Below are 21,453 nucleotides of genomic sequence, written 5' to 3'. Positions count from 1 at the left end.
CGCGTACAGACTTTTGATTCAATTATAATATTTTACCACGACTTTTCGACAAACTCAGTGGTCATAGACCGTAAATTGTCACCACAGCATCTATAAAAAAACAGTTTCGATTGTGCTCAAACATTTATTAAAAGATCAAAATATACGCCATTCCATTTTTATCGAGAATTCGTTACATAATAATAAATTTGCTTTAGAATTATATTTTTGGGTTGTAATGTTGGCATAAATAAACCAATATAACGTTTCTGACTAGTGCCATATATTCTTATTCCCACATTTTTATACTAGTACACTCAATTTTCGTGTTAGTTTGTTTGTGGTTCCGGTTGGATTTTTGCAACTCAATTTTGAGGCACTTCCCGATGAACTAGCAGGCTAAAATTTTCAGTATTACAATCCAATTCACAACTAGCTGGACTGATTTTAATGATATTTTAAAGCGTGGGTTTATAGACGCTTCTAATCTATATTTTAAAGAAAGTAAAATCGATAAAACAGAATTATATAATTTTAGTTCACGAACTTATATTTTGCATTGACCGGCAGATTCTTGGAAACCTTATTCTGGGAGATGACAAAGACCTTGTTGGGTTTCTCCTGTTTTGGGGTGATTGCGTTATTGCAGTAGGAGTTGAGTATTATAAAAAATAGTTCGAGGAGAAACCAAATGATTTCTATGATGCTGATGATGGAGCCGCCGAGACAGAGCCCGAAGATGCCACCGAGGTTAGCTGGAAAATAGAAGAAAAGACGTTTGAAAAACTAAAAGTTTATTTAATAAACCCTCAATAAAAAGTTATTGAAACTTAGATGGAGGACTGTTTTTTGTAAAAAAAAACATCGATTAAAAGGTTTTCCTCTTTTTTCAGGGGAAACCCTATCAACAAGTGTTACAGTGTGACAATAGAAAAGATAGAGATATATTTATACCAAAAACAACACAAAGAACTCATTAAAAAAACAATTACTATATCAAAACAGTACTTAAATAAAATAAAAAAATCTTTCTTTAAAAATATGTGGTCAATATGGTGGACTAAAGTAATTTTGACCATCACAAAACAACAACGGATATAGTAGTTCGTAAGAACCTCACAGGTTACTACGAGTAAGTACCATGACAGAATACAAATGTCCTACTCCTGAGCACAGGCCCCGTCCCATTGCATAGAAGGTTTAGATACGCGAAATATTAAAGCAAGGACTATTAATACATATTGATCTGTCCCAAGCATATGTTTTCAAATGAAAACATTGAGATAATGCACTCCCTTCATTTATTACAAACTTATGTATGAAGCACTTTAAAACAAGAAAACATATACAATCTAAAAACTTAAGATAAATAAAATTACTGAAATTACGTTGCTGAAATATTACATGTTTTGATAATCTCTCCGAAAACATAAGCACGTTACTTGAGAATATGAAGGCTTTTGTAAATGAAGTCTCAAAAATAAAATGGAGTTCTTTTAGGACACAAAGAACGGCTTACGTAGTCCGTTTGACACGAAATTTTGATGCGAAATTCAGAATTTGCGCCAGTAATCATGTCAAGTAGAACTCTGTGCCTTAAATGAGCCATGTCTCATCTCGCCTTGTAATTTTAATTCGGTGCGCATTTAGGCTGATGTTCTTTGCATAATTGTTCTTTTTGCCTGGTTTTTTTTTACAAAATTTGTGCTTTATAAGTAGGAATAACGTTCAGAACTGATGTGTTGCGTTGTTGCCACGGCAAGGTTGTACCTGTTTTTTAGATTTAGATCTAGGCTTTAATCAAATTTGTTCTAAACATTTAACTATTAACCCTATTTATATTTCATTGGCCAATGCCAATTATTTTAACAATCTACAGTCAATAACGATACGTTTAAACAAAGTCTTGTAATTTACTTACCCAACATTTGGTCCCACGTATACAAAACTTCTCGCCGATACTTCATACAAGTCGTTTGGCCGAAATGAACTAAGACTCTACTTCGGCTTTGGTTCAGCACTCTGAAAATAATTATCATCATATCAATCTATTGAAAATTGCACTTAAAATCAAGAAAACCTAGCCTAACCCCTTTCCCGACATTAAGATGATTAATATACTGAAGATAATTCTGTTATTTATTAAGAAATGTTATATATTAGCAATTGTATTAATTTGCACCAGTTGACTATTAATATCAACCACTTCTCCTACCGCGGGTTTACTGGTAGAGAATTCTTTAGAAATAAGCAGCACCCTTGTACATCAAATTTTTTAATGTTGTGTGTTTTTTACTATTTTATGTGTAGATAAATAATTAAATAAATAAAGAATTAGGAACTTCAGTAGTCACACAGTTTTAAGAAAATATCAAATGTTTTACGAAAGGAATTCTTAGTACCTATCATTGATTAAATTGAAAAACTAAATTCAAATAAAAATATTGTATACAAATACTACTTAAGTTTGAAGTAGATTTCCTCATACATACTTGTATAAGTAAAACTTAAAATGTCTGTTGAGTATTTTATTTCACCTTTCAAGTATTAACATTTCTTGTACTAAAAAGAGTATTTTAAAGATAAAGATAAAGATAAAGATAAATTTATTTGTTAGAAAACAGTGCATTAAGGTGTTACATATTATTATAACTAGTATCTTGTATTCTACCATTACTGGTGTACAAATCTTAAACTTATAAACTAAGAAAAAAAAAAAAAACAACAAATATAGGCCAAAATTATATAACGCGAAAGGATGTATAAATATTTTATAGATAAATTTCAGGAGAAAAATTATCATTACATTATACAATCATATTTTAACAAATATATTACATTGTATCACTTAAGTATTCATTTACAGTGTAGTAACACTTATCAATCAGCATGGCAAATAATTGTTTTTTAAATATGTTCAATGTTTCATTTTTATAGTTATTAGGTAATTTATTATAAATTCTAATAGCCATGCAATACGAGTTTTTACTGAACATTGCTGTGCGTTGTTTTGGTATATGAAGTTTGTATTTATTTCTACTATGTCTATTATTGATATTACAGGCATTTTCAAATAAGTATTGATTTTTATAAACAAACACACATATCTCATAAATATACAGGCATGGTAGAGGTAGAATATTATATTTTTTGAAAAGTGGTACACAACTGTCTAGATAATCAGCTCCACATACAGACCTGACACATTTTTTTTGGGCTCTGAAAGCTCTTATTTGTTCAACAGAGTTACCCCAAATTACTATTCCATAGCGTAAGATGGAAGAAACGTAACCATGATAGGCCCAAAGTGTCGCCTTGATTGTAGCTACCTGTCTAAGTCTGTTTAATACATATACATAGCTATCCAATTTCTTGCAAATTTTATCTATATGTTGTTTCCATGTACAATATTGATCAATATTTATACCTAAAAATGACGTTGACTCAACCATGTCTATAATTGTATTGTTTTGAGTAATATTTAATTTAGGTGGATAACTATTACGCGTTTTGAATTGAATAATTTTTGTTTTATTGATGTTAATATTCAAATTATTATCATCGAGCCATTTAATTATATTATTTAAACTCTCATTTATTTCATTATTATACGTATTTTTGTTTTCACAATTAATCAAGAGAGTGGTGTCATCTGCATATAGCACACATTTATATTTTGTGGAGTCCGGTAAATCATTTATATACAGTAGAAAAAGCAGAGGGCCCAGAACACTGCCTTGCGGTACACCACAGCTGTTCAGTTTAAAATCAGATTGTTGTGCGGTTTTTTGATTTTTTGAAGTATGCATTATTTCTACACATTGATATCTATTTGACAGGTAGCTCTCGATCCATTTTAGAGCATTACCTCGGATGCCGTATTTTTCGAGTTTTTGTAGCAAGATATTATGAGCAACGAAATCGAATGCTTTAGACATATCAAGAAATATAGATATGATAGGTATTTTTCTATCTAGAAACTCCGTTATACTTTTAACTAGACTAAAACAGGCTAAGGTTGTTGTGAAGTTTTTCCTGAAACCGAACTGTTCCGGCTTTAAAATTTTATATTTTATAAGAAAATTATACAAAGTATCATAAAAAGATTTTTCAAATATTTTGGACAATATTGGAATCAACGTTACCGGGCGATAGTTATTCATATCATTTTTTTCCCCCTTATTTTTATAGAGTGGTTTTACTACAGAATATTTTAGTCGAGTTGGGAACTTGCCTTCAAAAAATGATAAGTTAACAACATGGCAAATTGGACCTGACAGTTTTTTGGAACATTTCTTGAGCACTTTTGTGTTAATTCCGTCATATCCTGTCGAATTGGTATTATTAAGTGAATTGATAATTTTTTGAATTTCACTATCATCAATAGGGCTCAGAAATATAGTATTTGTATTCGTATTAAAATTATGTTGTGTGTTAAAGTTTTTTCTTTTATTATTCTGCGTTATATTTATAAAAAAGTCATTAAAAGTATTCGCTATATCTGCTGGATCGGTCAATTCTGTATTATCGTATTTAATTTTACTTATATCCTTTTGATTATTTTCTGGCCCACAATTAGTCTTAATAATTTGCCAAGAAGCTTTGCATGTATTTTTTGATTTCGTGATGAACTTAGTGTTCTGCATTTTCTGAGCCTGTAGTGTACATTTCTTTAATATTTTACTATATATATTATACTTTTTCAAATTATCCTTTTTATTTGTTGAAGATTTAAGGTAAACCTGATATAGCTTCCTTTTATTTATGCAAGCTTTTTTTAGGCCTCTCGTTATCCATTTATTTTTGATTGGCTTATTAATATTTTTTACTTTTATTATCGGAAAGCATAAGTTGTAAAAAAGTATCAGAGTGTCGTGAAAGATGTTGAAAGCTTCATCAACATTTTCTGTTTCATAAACATCATTAAATGAGAGTTCATTAATGCATTCTAAAAACTTGTTTATGTTTTCGGTGCTGTAGTCTCGTCTTTTTTCAAACCAGAATTGTTTGCTTTGCATTTCATTACCACAATAGGACTCAAACGATATGGTTTGACCCGTTTCATGATCTGATAGTGCTAGGAAGGGTGTGTTTGACTTTACTTCAGATAAATTACTGACTATGAGATCTAAGCAAGCATCCTTTCTAGTTGGTGTTATTATATGACATTTCAAATTGTAATTTTGCAGTAATGAATGAAGTTCTTTGGTGTTATTATTCTGTTTTGTCAAATCTATATTCCAATCGCCACACAATATAATCTTTTTATTCGGCTTCTTTGTTAGTTTATTTAGCAATTCATTAAGGCGTTTTAGAAATATTGTTGCATTTGCGTTTGGTATTCTGTAGATGCAAACAACATATATTTTCAAAGATACGATTTCAACACTACAGTATTCAAAGTGAAAAGGTATAGGTTCTCCAAGTTTGAGTATTTTGCAATCTAGACTTTTCCTAACAAGGACACATTCATGAAAATAAGTAAATGCTTCCGAGAATCACTTTGTGTTAATTTATCTTAGCCAATGCTGGATTTTGAGTGTTCTGCTAAGAAAATTATTCGCTTTATATTTCTTGATATAATTGAACACTTCAAATAGTTTAGAAATTTGGTATGGTTCGCTATATAGTTTACGAAATTGAACTAAACTTAACTGTAAAATGAGTTTAAAAACCTACTTGAATCAGAAAGTTAGTAATGTTTTATTTTTCTTCGTAGAGAAATGTCTTTACCCGAATTAACGATTACTGAACGAACACGAACGAACATTGGGTCAAAAGGCCTTTATTTGAGCCAACATTCGGTAACACTCGAATAATCCTGATTTTTACCTCAAATGTCGCTGGTTCTTAATAAACTCCACTTCAGTTTCATACTGTACGTAGTCGCACCGCTGATAACATTCGCTTTGAGATAAAATATCTTTTATGTCAACCTCAACTAGTTCTGCAAGAAACAAATTTTAATATACCACTTATTATTTAATAAAATATCATAAAAAATATACATTTATTATTTATTATTTGACCATCTATTTGCTTAAAAATAATCTCAGTAGAACAATTACAACTCAAAATCAAAAAGTTTAATCTCAAATAGGCCGTTTTCAAGGCAGTTTTATTACGTTGAAGTAATTAATAACTGCTTGGTTACAAAATGTCATTTCCATAGAAAATGTCCATGTTTGGTCGGGGTATTCACTAAAATTTTGGATGAAATCGAACAAAACCTTCGTATTTAGCTCTACACGTATAACTGCTCCATACTAATTTGAAACAAGAAATTAATTTGGCCAAAAACACCTTGCAAGATATTTTATTTGTCTGTATATCTCGAAAATATAGAATCCATCTTGTATCACAGCTTCGTCTACCTGACAAGCAGTCGCTGAACAAGACGGATCCAAATCCGCATCATTTTTCAAATATGACCGCCCAAAGAATGATGGATGCCTGTCCTAGCACAGTGCGTACATTCCGTCAGTATTTTAGCCAAACATCTGAGGTTTGTGGCAAAAAAGATGCAAAGTTACGCTATTCAAGGTCCTTATTATACTTTAAGTGGCGTTAAAGATGAGACTCGTTTTAATATCTATACTAATATATAAAGCTGAAGAGTTTATTTGTTTGTTTGAACGCGCTAATCTCAGGAACTACAGGTTCAAATTGAAAAAATCTTTTTGGGTTGAATAGAACATTGATTGAGGAAGGTTTTAGGCTATATACCATCACGCTGCAAATAATAGGAGCGAAGATACATTGGAAAATGTGGAAAAAACAGGGAAAATTATTCATCTTCGAAGGTTCATCTTATAACTTCCAACCACGCGGACGAAGTCGCGGGCAACAGCTAGTATTTCATAAAAATTATCTTAAGCTCTAGCGTTAAAAATAATGCTTTGCTTGATGAAAATAGTCCTTTTTCCGTTTCCTTTGATAAATTATAGTTTATAGGTAGGTAGTCATACTTGAAATAGTTAAGCATGGTCGGAGTTTTTCTTTATTAGTATTTGGTTTTACATACCGATTGTTTGATAAATACAAATAAGGCGCTCCCATGAACAGATTCCGTAGTCTTTCACACCCAATTCTTTGGCTGAAAAAGAAAAAATACTCTCAATAAAGAATCAGACGTCCGTTTTCACTTGATTTTGCCCCTATCTGATATAGGGGCAAAATCAAGTGATAACATATTTTAGTTTCTATGACACAAAGTATTGTAGTATTCGGACCAGAATAATCGAAAGGTAAGCATCGGCACTCGTTGACCACTCGCCTCAAAATAAGCCGCGTCATGCAGCCCTCATAGAAACCGGCTGCCTCGCCTTTATCCTTAAATAAAATACAGAAGAATTACTCAAACGTTGATGTTTTCTTAAACGTAGTGTAAACTGCTGATCGTAATCAAAATATGAACAGTTTTGAGACTGCTATAAAGCTCATTTTGTTCAAAATGGAGGAAGTTTTTAATTTAAAAATGATTCTTTTTAAAGTTCCACTGTTTGTTCATCTGCCACTAATCCGTGCTGAACCGTGCTACGTCAATAGTAAAAAAATCCCAGTTGATGTTTTTCTGCAGGTGTTTTATAAACAAATACTATGTGTATAAATGAAGTTTGAAAGTAAAGGATGTTTGTTACCGGGTGGGTACATGTACTAGTCACCCAACCAATTCACTTTCTTTATCTTAGGCCAATTTGTTCGGGCCCCTCAGCTTCTGGTTTTATTCGTTGTTTCATATACTATTCCGGACATTATTATTATTTTGCATCTCGATTTCTTAATATAATGATAAATTTGGGTTGAATAATACTCGTACAATTTTGTTACATTTCGCAAAAGAATTTATACTGAAACAACAAACTAATGTCCATTAAAAACTTTTTCGAGCCTCTCATGCATGTTGGTCGCATGCATATTACATGTTGGTGGAGTCTGAGTCAATATTGATTTACCCAATATACCGGGAACTTTAGCAACGAATATTGTGCAAATGATACCCATTTGTATTTTTAAAGCACTTCCGCAGTAATGAATTTAATACTTGTGTTGCGACTTGCGGTGGTTTTCAGAACCATTCAAGTCGCAAGTACAAAGACATCAGACTCAGGACAAGCATTCGAGAATCACACAAATGCTTGTCTGAGATGGAACCCGCGACACATTCGAGCAGTCGTTGCGTCACATAATACGAACCTGCTTCAGAAAAGTATCTTGTTTATAATAAAATTCTAGTTCAACAATCAATTATCATTAGTATTTAAGTTTACGTTAAATAATTAATACCAAATGCGAGGCACAATTGTTATAGTCTAGACTAAACTTTTTGAAATGTGCAGCATTGTTGAACATCACTCGTAATTATTTACCAGCCTTTGTTATCGGGCCATAATAAATGATTCTTCTGCTTACTTGATATCTCTAGCGTCAAAGATTAGTGTGAAGTGGGTGAGACAGCGACCCGCGACCCATCGTCTGGACACAGACAAACTGTTCCAGTAATTAATACCACGCTTCAAGTTCGTAATTAATGCAGGTCCAGTTTGTTTAGATTGCGAATGTTAACAAATATAAAGTTGAAAGTATCGGTGAATAAATTGATGTAAAATTGTATGACGGCAGGGTAATGGGTGATAGGTACTAGACGTATCTACAAATTCTAGTTTAAAATAATTTTCTGTTTCTTTAAGCGTTTTCCTTGGTATAATTTATTAAAAAATAAATGACACAAACCACTTTTTAAATAAAATATACTGTCGGATATTTAATTCATTCGTTGCTACTGCAAGAACAATGAAGAAACATTTGATTGATGCGTCTTTAGCCTCGTTTTTGGCCTCGCTGCGTCACAACACATAATAAACTGGACTAGAATTTTCGAAACATGAAATATATTGATAAAAGAAATGAATCTCATCATAAATCCAATGTATATTTCAAAAGATGCGGGTGCAACACGTCAGAATGGCAACGAAAAACAAAATATTCAACGAAACAGGAATGACAAAAAGCTTATTTGTCGCAGTAGCGAGGATCGGCCACACGATCTGACACAAATGTATACAGTGAACAAATAGTTAATCGGATTTTACCACTCGTGTACTACAAAATTTAGATTTATAACTTAATTTTGCTGTGTCAGATTATAAAACTTGTCTACACCTAATTTCAGTTCATCAGCAACATCAGTCTCTTCCTGGTTATATTAAATACAAAATTTTCTGTTCAAATCACAATTTAAATAGATTTTGTTTTACGACTTCTGGCTACACGAACTCTGATGCTCTTTGATTGTTTTGTAAGTATTAGCTAATATTTGTCTTTAATTAAATTTAAGCTTGGCATGCACTCATAAGCATAAGTAAATGCTTAGCTATATCATCAGAAATGTATATGTTCCTTATTTAAATTAAAATGACTATACGTGCTATGTTTAATTTTGTGGTTGACATGGGCAAAAACTATGTCAGTGCAGGTGTACGCAATTTTAAAAATAAAATACTATTTTCACAGGCTGCCTGTGAAAAAAGTTGTGAATTGTTAGTGTAAGTAACTGGAGCGGTCGCTTCAAATTTATTTAGTAAATTTTATTTGAAGCTAGAGTCGTTGACAAGGCTGTTTGTTTTATTTAAACGGATTTTTTTTAATTAATTTAAGCCGTTTAAAATGACAGTCTAACGAAGAACCGACCTTTTATATAAGGATATTATTGGAATAACCAAATGCAAAACAGTAAGGGTGGAAGTAGTGATGGCGACATGAGTGGGTACCAGAAGAGCAAGTAGTAGCAGTATATAGGGCATTCTGGGAAGAATGAACAGTCATGAGGATGTTACTTGCGGAGCAGGTAGCAGAAGTAAATGAGGGTGGTACTAGGAAAGCAGGTAGTTTGCACGAAGATGGTATCGGGATTTTGATCGGACGGAAAGACAGATATAAGTTCGTATTTTTTGTATTATTCTGCACCAAGTCAGGTAGTTCAAAGCTTAATAAATCGTTTATGCCCAAGGAACCAAATTCAAGGAACTTAAAACGCTTCGAGTCAAATTTTTTGGAGAAGTAAAACAATTAAGATAATTTCGAACTTAAATGTCTAGCGTAACAACCTTCAATCAAATTCTTGACTTCCAAAGAAAAAGTTAGCAACTCAAGCGTTAATAGCATTGTCATTGGCGACCTATTTTTCACCGACTAGCTCTACAGGATCGTTTTAACGTCAATCGAAGGATGACAAATGATTGACGATCTCTCTCAGATACATGCTATGGACATCCTCCATTGTTTCCTATTGCCCGACCGATTAATGTCATTTTTTTATCAATAAGGTTTAATATAACGCGTAGGTGTAGTGAAATGATTGTTTTACAAAAAATATTGTTCGCCGAAATACGTTTACCTAAGTAATAAGAAGCAAGATTCCAGAAATGGTTTTTGATGAAATAAATTAAAAAGCAATATCGTCTATTATGAAAAAAATTTGATTAATTTCTGCCACTAAGAGCCTAGATTTGTCAAGAAATAATATTATTCTTATATCGCCTACATTCGTCTCAAAAAGGACTAACATTGATCAAGGTACTTACGTGGGTAGTGGCAAACACCATTCAATCACTAGACAGGTCTTAGTTTTTTCAGGCTACTTTCTCTATTAATAATTCATTTGATTCCAAGATTAACTTGTGATAAGCATGTCATAAAAGGAAAACACAGGTACAAAGAGGGTACTGAGACGTTAGTTTCAAACCCAAAATGTTTTAGTAAACTACTCAAAAATCTTCATTTGGTGGAAATATAAATTATTCAACTTACGGTCTCCAAAATACATTTTCTACTGGAAAGGGATAGTGCCTTCACACTGGGCGAGGAATCAATCGCCCACACATAGATGTTCACGTCAAAGTACGACTCCGGTGTCAAGCTGATGAAGCTGTCTAAAAGCGTCACTTTGTCTTTCGGATCGTAGACGTACAACTGAAAGAAGGAAAAAATACTTTAAGCCAATTGGATAAGGTTTAGTATTAAATACAGAAGAAATCCAGTCATTAGACTTGCACAATTTTCAAAATTTTGAAGAGTCACTCTAAATCGCGTTAATAGCTGTTCGTTTTAAATATAAATTTGAATATGGTAATGTTTCGGATTACGGATTATGTCTCCTTACGTCTCGTCAGGCAAACATATTATAAGCCATGTTATACGAAATGAGATATCATGTATGTTCACTAAAGTATTTATTTTCTTCATGTTTTGTCTTCTCCAATTTAGATTATAACATGTTCAAGAAATTTTGTTGACGTGTAGTTGGCAGTATGTATTTCGTTTATTATTCGAATGCCTCAATGTTTTCGTATTACTCTTTCTGTCTGGACGGGTTCAGATGACAAATAATGTATTGTGCAAAATATTGATAGCTATGTTCACCTGATGCGTGAAGCAAACGACCTTTTATGAATATTTGTTATAAGAGTTCTGGAATGAGTGTTGTTGTCAATAGATACTCGAAATACTTCAGAATAACAACAATGAGGTCTGATTCACTTTGAAATTAAATTCTTATTTAAAATATATTTCAAAGTCTGACAAGAATACACATATTGAAGACATAAAATAATGATGATAAATTGTTTTGTTAATTTTCTTTAATTTAAATGAAATTGCTTTCTTATAAATGCATGATTTGAATGATTTATTTATTGTTATCCATTATATTTTTGTATTATTTAAATTCCCTAACTCTCTCTATTCTCTTACCATAGCGTATCCTTCAGAATCGTCTTCAATATTGTGTTGTCCGTAAACAATGATATCCAGTGCTTCAGTGGAATCGAGGCCTGAGATGAAGTTCGTTTGTGTGTCAGCGTGACGCCTGCAAACAAAAGATGATCGTCTCAATTCATCAACTTCAGAACTCGCTCCGACCTGATTATGTCACTAGCAGGCATTGTTGTTTTGGAAAAATAAAATCATATTCTAGCTTAAAAATTATTTCGTTTTAGTATTTTTGTAAGCCACATTTTTGCTTATTAAGACGTATGCCTCTCTATTATAATTATATAGAATATTCTTACTGTAAAATGTTAGGGTACTTCTTTATTAAAACATTTTATCCAACACTCAAACAGAATGTGCAGTAGCGAACATAAGGTTTTTTTATCAAATTACTTTTTTGCTTTGGAATATCCGAGAGAAAATAAGGTTTGGACGATATGAGCGAAGCAATTCGGTTCAAAACGATCCTTTTACGACTATTACTTTAAGGGAATACGTTCGTATGTATTCAATTTGCTCATATCTATTTACTTTATAGATTATTTTTCATTTAGTATTTACGTGATGGAACAAAAACAATTTAATCACATATTTTTAACGCTTAACACAAAAAATCTAAAGTACCTGTAGATCATACTCGTGTCACAAAAAGCGGTACTTGTTTTGTAAAAATATATTTGTTTGATCTGACCTTTGTCAAAGGAATTTGTTTTGCTGTACTTATGTTCTTAGTTGAAGTGCACACATGGGTATGTGAGAATAATGTCGAATGGATTTCGTAGATCAAAGGAAAGTTTCGTCCTTTGCATGACTGTTTGAAGACAAGGTGCCGTTTTTAGGGTTCCCGTACATAAAGGGAAAAACCTGTCTTTCTAACTGTCCCTCCCTCATCAGGCTTTATCTCATTAACCGGCTTAGCTAAATGATATAAATTGTCGCAGATGATTTATTTATTTATTCAATTACTATCTCTGAGAACAAATAATTACAGCAATTTAAATATTCAAGTTAAAATTATGAAATAAAATGTATACATTAGAATATCTTTGAAAATATACGTATAAAACATATAAAACATACCAGCAAAGCAGGTAGCAGTATTAAATAAGGGTGTAGTACAGTATAGCAGGTAGTAATAGTAAATGAGGTAATACCCTTTTAGGTGGTTTTTAACGTCGAGTCGGTGCAATTTGAGAGAAGTAATATCTAAAAGAGTGAAGAAATCCAAGAAAATTAACATCGCGCGAGAAACAGACAGCCAGATAATATATAAGAGTAACTGAAAATAAATATTGTACGTTCTTTAATTGTCTACCTACCTAAAATATGGGATATCGAACTGGCAGCAATGGCCATTGATCGTGAAAACTGGTCGAAACATGTCTGAACAGTTATGTAATCTGGATCGCCATGTGCACTCAGCTATCATTTCATCGCAAGGCCGCTTCAACTGGGAAAATATTATCTTAATTAACTGATAAGACCATCTCAGCGTATAGCAGCTGTCCATTGCTGGACATAGGCCTCTCCGTATGCTCTCCAGCGTGATCGGTTCATTGCCACCTGCATCAAGTCGTCGATCCATCTGTCAAATGCCTTTGACATAATTTTTCCTCCTAAACTTGTAATAATCTATTCTTATCCATTAAATACATTTTTTTTCAAAGCACCCAGAACATGTGTTCTGAGCACATTGATCAAATTATTCTTTTTGCATACATTAATTTGTATGTACGATCACACAATACAATCAATCAAATCTCGATTCAGAAAATAAGAGTTAGGTATTATTTTCCTTAAGCGATAATCAAAATCAGCTATCAATGGAGACGAAGCTGAGAATAAGGTATCAAAGGATATATTTGTAAGGCTCATTATTGTTGGAATTGAGTCGGCATCATTACCGTATCGAGCAACACTTTCAAAGGGTACCCGATGTCTTCGAGTAACGCGTGGATCTTCCTCACAGATGGTTCCGGCTTGTAGCCTTTACGTTGGATATCGGTGAAACTTTTGTAAAAGTCTTTAATCTCCGTCTTGTTGAATCCACGGAGAAGACTGAAAAAATATTAATATAAGAAAAACAAACAAGAGTTTTAGTAGCAGAAATTGTGAAAGGTTTATTGTGGTGAACCTTGAGTTTTTCTACTGAATTAACAGTACAAGTAGCTAACAGCGTTCCTATGAAATTATTGACCTTCGACAAAAAGTCAAAGGTTATCCATATTCACAGATCAAGCAGTAATTGTTAAGACGCGAATGAACAAAGAATGTTTACCAAGAACATACCATATTTGATTTGCGTTTATCAATTAGCTGACTAATATATTAATCTTTGTGCAGGATTGAACGAAATTTTCACGCTCAGCAATTGAGTGCAAATTGCTCTTAATTGATAAAAATAAATAATTTTGAACCTTTTTTAATTTCGATTGACAATAAAAGGTAGGATCTGTGCTACATTCACCACCACAATTTATGTATTATTTTTTTCACTAAGTAAATGGACTCCATCGCATTGAAAACAATTCCGTTGTTTAAAAATGACTTGATTGTATAGTCACTGAATCTTAGGATAAGTATGTGTAAAATAAACATAATAACATTTTACCAAACTTCAAAGGAAGTCCTGAAGAAGATTTTTTTTTTATAAAGTCTTTGTAAGTAGCATTTTGATTCATAGAAGTTATAACGTACCTCGAAAAACACATTAAGCCGTGAATCTTATCGTGAAAAAACAAACAGGCAGATAAGAAGGTTGTTTTAGAGAGCCTTATTTTTTGCTTTGATAGCTGGATTACAGGTAGCCCTGATTGTACTATGCGCTCTTCGAGAAATACTCCATTTGTCTCGCTCCCACATATAAAATTTTCGTTAACATGCATGCATGCATGCAAGGGGAGTTTACATTTTGTTCTCTTCCTGTGTGATCTTCATCTCTAACTAAAGTGGTTCAAGGGTGGGTTTAGCTTGGCTTACGGACTTTTTACAACACTGATAACATTTTGTAACAATCAAACGAAGAATAGAAGGAAAAGACTAATGCTTATCAATGTTTAACATCGCTTAGCGGTACTTACAGTAACTCTGTCATGTTTCCAGCTTTCGGCAAGTACACTCTCTCGGTGTCGCACACTGTGACTGCAGGGAAAGGTATTTTTACCATAGAATAGTGTGTAGTTTCCACCTGCAATTAATGTAACAAAGAAAGTCCTCAAATTAATATAAACCATTTACTAGCTTAATTTTAAGCGTAACGAACTGTAACACAAAAAGTTCTGTAGTAAGTTTAACGTCACTTACTCAAAGCACTAATATATTTTTAGTCTATTAGCTCTGAAAAACCTTTTTCTGTCTCAGCTAGGTGTACAAACGAATGGGAAGGTTTAAAGGCTTCATAAATACTAAACTTAATATAATATTTTCTAAATTTATTCAGAGTTACATATCATTTTTGTATGGATTCTGACCGCGCCTAAAGCCGAGTTGTATAGGTCACCCCTGATCAAACTGCGTTTATGAGATCATCATTCATCAAGCAATCATCATCTTGTGAATGTGATTCGAATGTTTGTGAAAGCCCCGAGATGCAAGGATCGTTTTTTTTGTATTAAAATTCATTGAAATCCTTTATTCTGTAAGTAGAATGTTTCATCACTTTTATGAGTCAGTTCTTGAGCTTGCTGAAGTGAATATTTACTTACCTTACCTTACTTTGTGTTTTAGAAAGTACATAACGTTTACCGTACTTACGTCTTAACCGATCAAAGAGTAATCCGACGCGGTTTAAAGAGATATGAGCTATGAGAAAGCTTCGTGTCAGAGTCCGGAGTACTTATAAGACGTTTTCCAAGTAAGTGTTATTTTTAGGATACTGTAACCAGAAGGTTAAAGCAATACCGTATTACTAAGGCTTCAATATAAGCCCCGCTGTTTATCCGTCCGTCATAAAACTGGATCAAATGAACAATGATAGCTACACAAGAATTCAAAAGATTCAGAGACGATGATGATGATAGTCTAAAGAAATAAATATTTGATCAATTAATCAACGATTAACACTCTTAATTTGCTTGTGACTTACGGCCTGACTTGACGTGGTAGCTCTTTCTAGTTTACAGTACACAGTTTGCAGATTTTCATTTAGTTTTTACATATATTCGCATTTAAACAACTGCAGAGATTATTACTTCATGTATCTCTTTTCTTTCTCGGGATAATTTTATGGGAAGAGACCGGGTCCTTTTTTTAAGGCTTACACGGGGACACTCTTCCAACGTGCAGAGGACTTGATGAGAACTTTAACCTAAAATGTGAAGGGGTATATACCTGGGCCTATCCACTTCTGTCCTAAAGAAGAGCAGATATAGACGGCCAAAGGTCACTGCAAAACTATCGTTATTTATGGCGATAAAGCTAATTTGGGCTATTGATGGATAATTTTATGTTAAATGTACGTTTCATTTTTTTAGCCAGCCAGTCAAGACAAGAAAGCTGGGTGTCCCCATAAAAACTGACCCCCTGGTGCGTTCAGGTTAGATAACGACTAGTCCCGAGGAGTTATTACTATTATTGTTAGAGGCAGCGACACCTGAATTTGTTTATAATTTTTTCTCTTAGGGTAGACGAACTGTCAACTCTAGCGTTCTTAAAAATAAAGTGATGAATACTTACAGAATAAACGATTATATTTCTTTCTACGCGAATGTTGACGAGTAAGTGCCACGTAGGTTGGCAGAAGCTTGTGATTTGAATAGTAGCATGTTTACGCACAAGATGTGCCTAATACAAAGATAACAAGTACTAATTACATTGCCACAAATTGGAGAGAGAAGCCCACATCTCACAAATAAAGAACATACGCCAAAGGCAAATTGAACTATTTTCTTATTATTTTGATAAAATTTAAATGGAGTGACATTTAAAAAGTAGGTTATTTTATTCTATTATTTTTGTAATAATTACAACATACATATATTTTGTAAAGCATATTGATAATGGTTTCAGAGCTGGTTTTACAGGCGTATTTGTGGACATCCTCCGACTTTTTTTAAATATAACATAAATTAAAAGGGATTGTGGTAGGTGACTATGATTGTTGACTTGAAAGAGAAACAGATATTTTTATCCATACTAACTATAAGAGTTAAATTAAAATCCAATTTTTCAATATCCGTTTCTACTTGAATTGGATATTGAAATTTAATTTTGCTCTTTATTTCAACGTAACCGTTCCAGAAATCCTATTTTAAGACGATTGACAGAATCTGTCAATTTTACTTTATCGATATTTACTATCGATTTGTTTTGCTTCAAATAATCAAACCTAAGGCGAAGCCTCATTTTTCGTCATTTTAATAATTAAAATTTCTTTTTTTTTTAATAGTTCAAGATCACAAGCAGATAATATGTATTATAATCTCTTCTGTCTGGAACAGTTTTAATAAGCAACATTCTTCCTGCATTATTTACTAGAGCGTAATAGGCTTAATATATAATATTCACTTACCACGGTTAAAGTAGGTACCACAACAAACTTTTCCCATATCATGTGACCCAGGAAACAACACAGCGCTACACTGGCCGCTATAATTGAAGCCCAAATTATATAAATGGCCCAACTCCTAGCCTTGTAGAAGTAATAAACTCCATGGAGGGTGCAATGCTTACAAAAAAACTTAAACTTAGAAAACATTTGCTTTTTTATATCATCAACTGGCATTTTGTAACGAACGAAATTTGAAGAATTCCTAAATGGAATATTGAAAATTTGTGGTTTCTTTAATTAAGATTGAGCGTGTTTTGTTTTCAAATACACATTTTAAACAAGCTAAAGAATGTGTTGACATTTAAGATAAATGTCACTTTAATTGTTTTGACGATCCAAATAATAACAGCCTCGTTTAATGACTGTAGTTTTATAAATAAGTAACTATATCCACTCTAATTAATTGTACTTCTAAAAGATTTTCAATTAATTCCAAATCAATGTCTCGGGGCATTAGAGAGTAAAAGAAAACAAACATAATTTATTGTTAAAAGTACATAGTATTCAAAATGAACTCAAGGAAGACTAGTATGGATTATTGACTTGGTACAGACATAAGACAGACCACTTTTAATATGTGATGTAATACAAAACATACAATCTAAAGTTAGCGAATGAATAATAAGTCTGTTAAACGATATTAATAAGTTTGTTTTATTTTATCTGTGGTTACTTTACATCAAGAAGTTTCTATTAAAATGTATCATTACTGAATTAATACTTAACTTCGATTCAATTACTACTACTAATAGAACAAACGAGTGTATTATCAGGTGTCTCTGAAGTAAGTAAAAATATATTTTGGCCTGTAAAATATTACCTTAAATTCGTGAAACGATATATTTTAATATCGAATCTAGTGAAAGTCGCATCAGTAAAAAGTCTATTGTATTTTCTTTTTCTGGCAATTTATTTTTCGAATCTATATTTTAATAGTTTCCTATAATACCTTTACCTGATCTGAGCACCTACTTCCACTTCGTAAATAAAAGAGATTTCTACGGCGTATATTAGGCTGTCGCGATTCCAGCTATAATGCTGCTGGGAAGTTTGTTGCGCCGTTTCTTCTCTCACAGCAAAAGCACTTAGGAAGCGGTGAAGGGTGGGCGAAACTGGGTGCTGTCCAATGTAAATGGTGCTGACCTTCAAAAAGTGCTACTTAATAGCCTAACTTGAATAAATGAATTTTGATTTGATTTTGATTTGATTACTTTAAACCATGGTGGTAAACTCCTAGAGGTCTTGCCATGGTCTCTTAGAAGGTAGGTACTGAATGTTCTTTTAAATAATTCCTAAACTAATTAATGTATTACTTTTACCGGGCTGTTTTTAAAACGTTTGAGTGAAATGCACAGAAATACCCAGACGTAGGCCGTCGAGGCCGCGCCGCCTTCAGTGGATTTAGCGACCTTTAGCTCTCGGTTATCAACTTGTCATCAGGTAGTCACGGATGCTTCGATATCACAAATACCAGAACATAACAGTCACGAGAAAATGAGATCGCAGTACACCATATTCAATTCATATAACATGATAATCTGGGCTCAATAGCAGGACTTTCAGCAACATTATGACGTCACTAGCAAAACTGTCAAATTCAAAATAAACCCTCATCTAATCATTAGGTCCTGATAAAGATCCGCTGGCAAAGTTTGCGAGAAACTGGTTTCTGAAGCGGTATGTTTCAGTCATGTTCGTAAATTGTTTAACATGTCTAACACTATTAGGATACACAGGTTATGTGTGATTTGATTACGTAAACTTCGGAACTCACAGCAAACAAAAACCTCTTTTTACACCGTACTTGCAGTAATATTTATCTTTAAGAAGTATTGGCATGGAAGCTTAATAAAGTGGTGCAAACAAAGTCAGTCTCGTAATGAAAGTATCGATTCAAGTTTCATACCAAACAATCATCTATTTTGTCCTCAGAATGGCAAAACAGAAAAACGACGATGAATTCCTATTATTTCTGGACCGAATCACAACACTGCACGGGACGAAAGAGTTCACCACAAAGAGCGGACGGCCCCGAACTCTGTGGACTGTTCTCGTGGTCGCCAACATTGTGATGACGATAGCTTTCATTTTGGTGATCAAGCAGAAGTTCAATGAGAACCAAGTGTATACCGCAGTAAGTAGAAACTGTAACGTATAAAAAGCTATGTATTGCTAGATGTCACTCACTGATGTACACATTATAAATGGATTTTTCCAAAATAAAATACCATAATATTAATTAAATAAATTAAAATGAACGTGAAGCACGTAGAAATTCTGCAAAAAATAAGAGAGATCAAAACAAATAGCTCGTTAATACAAAACAATTGAGTTATTGACTTCCTAAATCAATTTCACCTTGGACCGTTTCCGTAAACGGCCCGAAATATTAGTTTAGAACTATTTTCAACTGAATTACCCATGATGGGATTAACTAAACGGATTAAATATAACTCCGTAGAATATTCCCAAACTGCTTAATAACTTGATAAAATACCAAAAGATCTTCAAGGTACGATGGTGGAAAAGGCATTAGCAACAAATGTGAACCTTGAGGCATTGTAAGAGGGTTATATTAATGTTGACAACTTACCTTTAGTACCTTACATTTTTTTCCGACGTGTTGGTCGCCACACTAAGTAAATGAAAGGAATTATTATCGAATTTTGAAGACCTGGTTGTCACTAAAAGGTTGATTTGTTGAAACATTTTCCGTCTCACAGACTTCACAATATATATCGAATCATAGTGACCAGTCGTTTTATTTGGATGAAAATAAATGCTGAGAGGTTTTATATGTATCAAATGGATGTAGTTACCATAAAACCGTACTTTTGTGCATTATATTTATCAAAAAAGATGAGGATGTTTAATCCAAACAAATTAACTGATCATACATAACTTTAAAAGAATTTTAAAACTTATTCTTCCCGTTTCAGTGTACAGAAAATTGCGTTTTCTTAATTAAATAACTTTTTATTTTATTTATAAAGGTTGCATTATTGAAATAAAATAATAATATTTTTCGAATGAGATATCCTCAAGTGTCTTCTCCCGCTTTGGGTTGAGCGGAAGGGAGTTTCAGACCTATAAGTATTCCTTCTTTGGCACTTTATTACCTTGCGGCAACCTTTTTGGAAAATCCAAGACAAATGTTATCTTCAAATTAACCCTGGGAATTTGTTGGGACACAATAGTTTGCTTTTTTAAGTTAAAATTTTGCCTTTAATACTTACTTTGAACGTTTAAAATTTACTACTATACTACGTTCAACAGATAGACGCGAATTGCAAAGTGAACCAGGTGCCATTTCCGACGGTCAGCATTTGCAATTTTAATATGGTGTCGTTTAAAGAATCCCGGAATATTGCCCGAGTTCTGTGAGTATTCAACTTACTATGAATCTTTAAAATACTTCTTGCTTTCTGTCCACGCCGACTGCTTTATTGATTTAAGTATCCCTAATAGAATGTAAATTTATAGTTAGAAATAAATCACTGATTATATATCACTAACTGACTTCAAGTAGTAGGAGCTTCTCAACTCGGGCGGTACTTTTTATGTAAGTGTGTTTGACCTTTATATATTATATTTCACCTTTATGTACCTACTGATATTCTTGAAGTCGGTTTATTCTTTTGTTACAATAGTTTACTGTCAAACGAAATTGAAAATCATCTTGTTTCGCCCATTATTTGCCGCTTCCTCTTCTTCAGCTTCAACTCCCCAGCAACACGAAGATTTTCCGTTTACGGGAAAAAGCCCTTGACCTTTTCCTCATTTTATATCATTTTATACCTCGTCTTGCCAACAATTGTATACGCTGTATTATATAAGTTACATATTTAAAACACTACACTATTCATAAGTTAATTAACTATTTTACCATAAATAAATATTAAACATATCAAATTCCCACTCAGAAAGTACTACTCAATATGTGTATTTATAGCAGGACCTTCATCTAAATACTCCCTACAAGCCAAATTGAACTATATATTTTTCTATTGAGTATACAAAATTATGTCGTTCCGATACACAAACTGTCCTCTATTCATCTCAAACCCATTTCGTTAAGGCTTCGTCTGACTCATTCCAGAAGCTACTCTAATAATATTTTGAAGGTCGAAGTTTTTGTTACGAAATACTCGATTTCC

General features: G+C 32.9%; 1 protein-coding gene across 1 annotated transcript; it reads right to left on the bottom strand.

Moving 5' to 3' along the window:
- Positions 1-475: 475 nt before the first annotated feature.
- On the bottom strand, positions 476-14,914 carry LOC113502702 (sodium channel protein Nach-like). Its single transcript, XM_026884354.1, has 10 exons — positions 14,829-14,914; positions 13,653-13,806; positions 13,068-13,198; positions 11,731-11,845; positions 10,789-10,950; positions 7,212-7,332; positions 7,004-7,075; positions 5,812-5,926; positions 1,901-2,001; positions 476-734 (listed from the first exon to the last, which is right to left on the bottom strand). The coding sequence occupies exons 1-10, from the start codon at positions 14,912-14,914 to the stop codon at positions 514-516; spliced, it is 1,278 nt and encodes a 425-aa protein (XP_026740155.1). The 3' UTR covers positions 476-513.
- Positions 14,915-21,453: the final 6,539 nt, after the last annotated feature.

Source organism: Trichoplusia ni, chromosome 17 (genome assembly GCF_003590095.1).
Source record: "Trichoplusia ni isolate ovarian cell line Hi5 chromosome 17, tn1, whole genome shotgun sequence".
In the NCBI taxonomy this organism is placed as follows: domain Eukaryota; kingdom Metazoa; phylum Arthropoda; class Insecta; order Lepidoptera; family Noctuidae; genus Trichoplusia; species Trichoplusia ni.
The sequence above is the reverse complement of the archived record's forward strand: the minus strand, read 5'-3'. Positions and strand labels throughout refer to the sequence as shown.